General features: G+C 44.6%; 1 protein-coding gene across 1 annotated transcript; it reads left to right on the top strand.

The window, feature by feature from the left end:
* Positions 1-6: 6 nt before the first annotated feature.
* LOC112141217 (DNA repair endonuclease XPF) lies at positions 7-1132 on the top strand (the record flags this gene model as incomplete). The annotated part of the gene is made up of 4 exons (XM_024264307.2): positions 7-169; positions 251-446; positions 520-727; positions 943-1132. Coding segments are annotated over exons 1-4 (751 nt in total), but the record flags the coding sequence as incomplete, so codon positions are not given.
* Between the last annotated feature and the right edge of the window lie 549 nt (positions 1133-1681).

Genomic DNA, 1681 nt, shown 5'->3' with positions numbered 1-1681 from the left:
GAGCAGCTGAAGATGGAGGGCGTGACCCACCTGCCCCGGACAGTGACCAGCGACGTCCAGAGCTCAGAGCGCTACAGCGTTTACACCGAGGGCGGCGTGCTGTTTGTCACCAGCCGAATCCTGGTGGTGGACTTCCTCCTGGACCGCATCCCCGCTCACCTCATATCAGGCAGGGGGACTGTAGCAGACATCGTTACTTTAATATTTGGTGTTTTTATTTCATGCTCCGTATCTGATCTCCTGCACTCAGGCATCCTGGTGTATCGAGCTCATAAAATCATCGAGTCGTGTCAGGAGGCCTTCATCCTGCGGCTGTTCAGGCAGAAGAACAAGACCGGGTTCATTAAAGCCTTCACCGATAAAGCCACGGCTTTCTCCACCGGCTTCTGCCAAGTGGAGCGCGTCATGAGGAACCTTTTTGTCAAGAAACTCTTCCTGTGGCCTCGGTAGATCACGGTGGAAACAAGAACACAAACCCCTCCTGAGATCCTCTTCTACTAATTTGATCGTTTTAATCAGGTTTCAGGCTTCCGTCAACACCGTGTTGGAGAAGCACAAGCCAGAAGTGGTGGAGCTGCACGTGTCCCTGACGCCGGCCATGAGGGCCATCCAGAGCTCCATCCTGGACGTCATGAGCGCCTGCCTGAAGGAGCTGAAGCGCTACAACCCCACGCTGGAGGTGGAGGACCTGTCGCTGGAGAACACGCTGGGGAACGCCTTCGAGAAGGTCGGAACGCTTCATCTGCCGCCTTCCGCACACCAGAAAAGGACAATTAAATATTTTAATTCAAGCTTTTTCTTTAGAGGACAAATTTAACTCGTCTGTTTCTGTATGTAAAGTCAAAACATTTCTGCCTTTAACTCAATTTTAAAGTCTAAAAATTGCGTCATCTGTGTGGGAATAGTTTTTAACACCCAGATGTTTTCGTTTTTCCCCGTCAGACGATCCGACACTACCTGGACCCTCTGTGGCATCAGTTGGGGGCTAAAACCAAAGCTTTGGTTCATGACCTGAAGGTGCTGAGGGTCCTTCTGCTCTACCTCACTCAGTACGACTGCGTCACCTTCCTCAACCTGCTGGAGTCTCTGCGCTCCAGCCAGAAGATCTTCAGCACCAATTCAGGTAAACCTGGTGATTACCATGAAAAACGATCAAAATGAATCAACTCCTACCAATGTTTAATCTAAAAAAATCTACAAGTTTTTGGTTTTGGGGAAACAACCCAAATAAGTGAAACCATAACTGTATATTAGGGTTTTTTAATTACTTGTGTAAATGCTATAAAGCATTTTTTTGCAAATTATGCTATTCTGAGCCCCATAGAAATGAATGGGAAATTATTCAAATCCTTAAATAACCTTGTTTAGTTTTAAAATGCATGAACTTCCACGTCCGTTCAGCATATTTTAGCAACATGTAACGTTTTATGCTACGCTGGCTTCTCCTGAGGATTTTTAAGCTATTTTTTAAATTTAGCTAATATTTTAACAGCGAGTTAGTTGGGTTTTTTTTTCTTTTAGCTAATTAGGCATTTACTGAGTTTTTAAGGCTAATTAGGTGTTCAGCTAATGTTTTTGAAGCATGCTAGCTTTTTTTTTGACAAATTTGGCTTCTACTGAGGGTTTTTAGGGTAATTTGGAGTGAAGTTAATATTTACCAGTGAACTAGATTATTTTTTTT

Source organism: Oryzias melastigma, unplaced genomic scaffold (genome assembly GCF_002922805.2).
Source record: "Oryzias melastigma strain HK-1 unplaced genomic scaffold, ASM292280v2 sc04649, whole genome shotgun sequence".
Lineage (NCBI taxonomy): Eukaryota > Metazoa > Chordata > Actinopteri > Beloniformes > Adrianichthyidae > Oryzias > Oryzias melastigma.
This window is presented reverse-complemented; position numbering and strand designations above follow the sequence as displayed.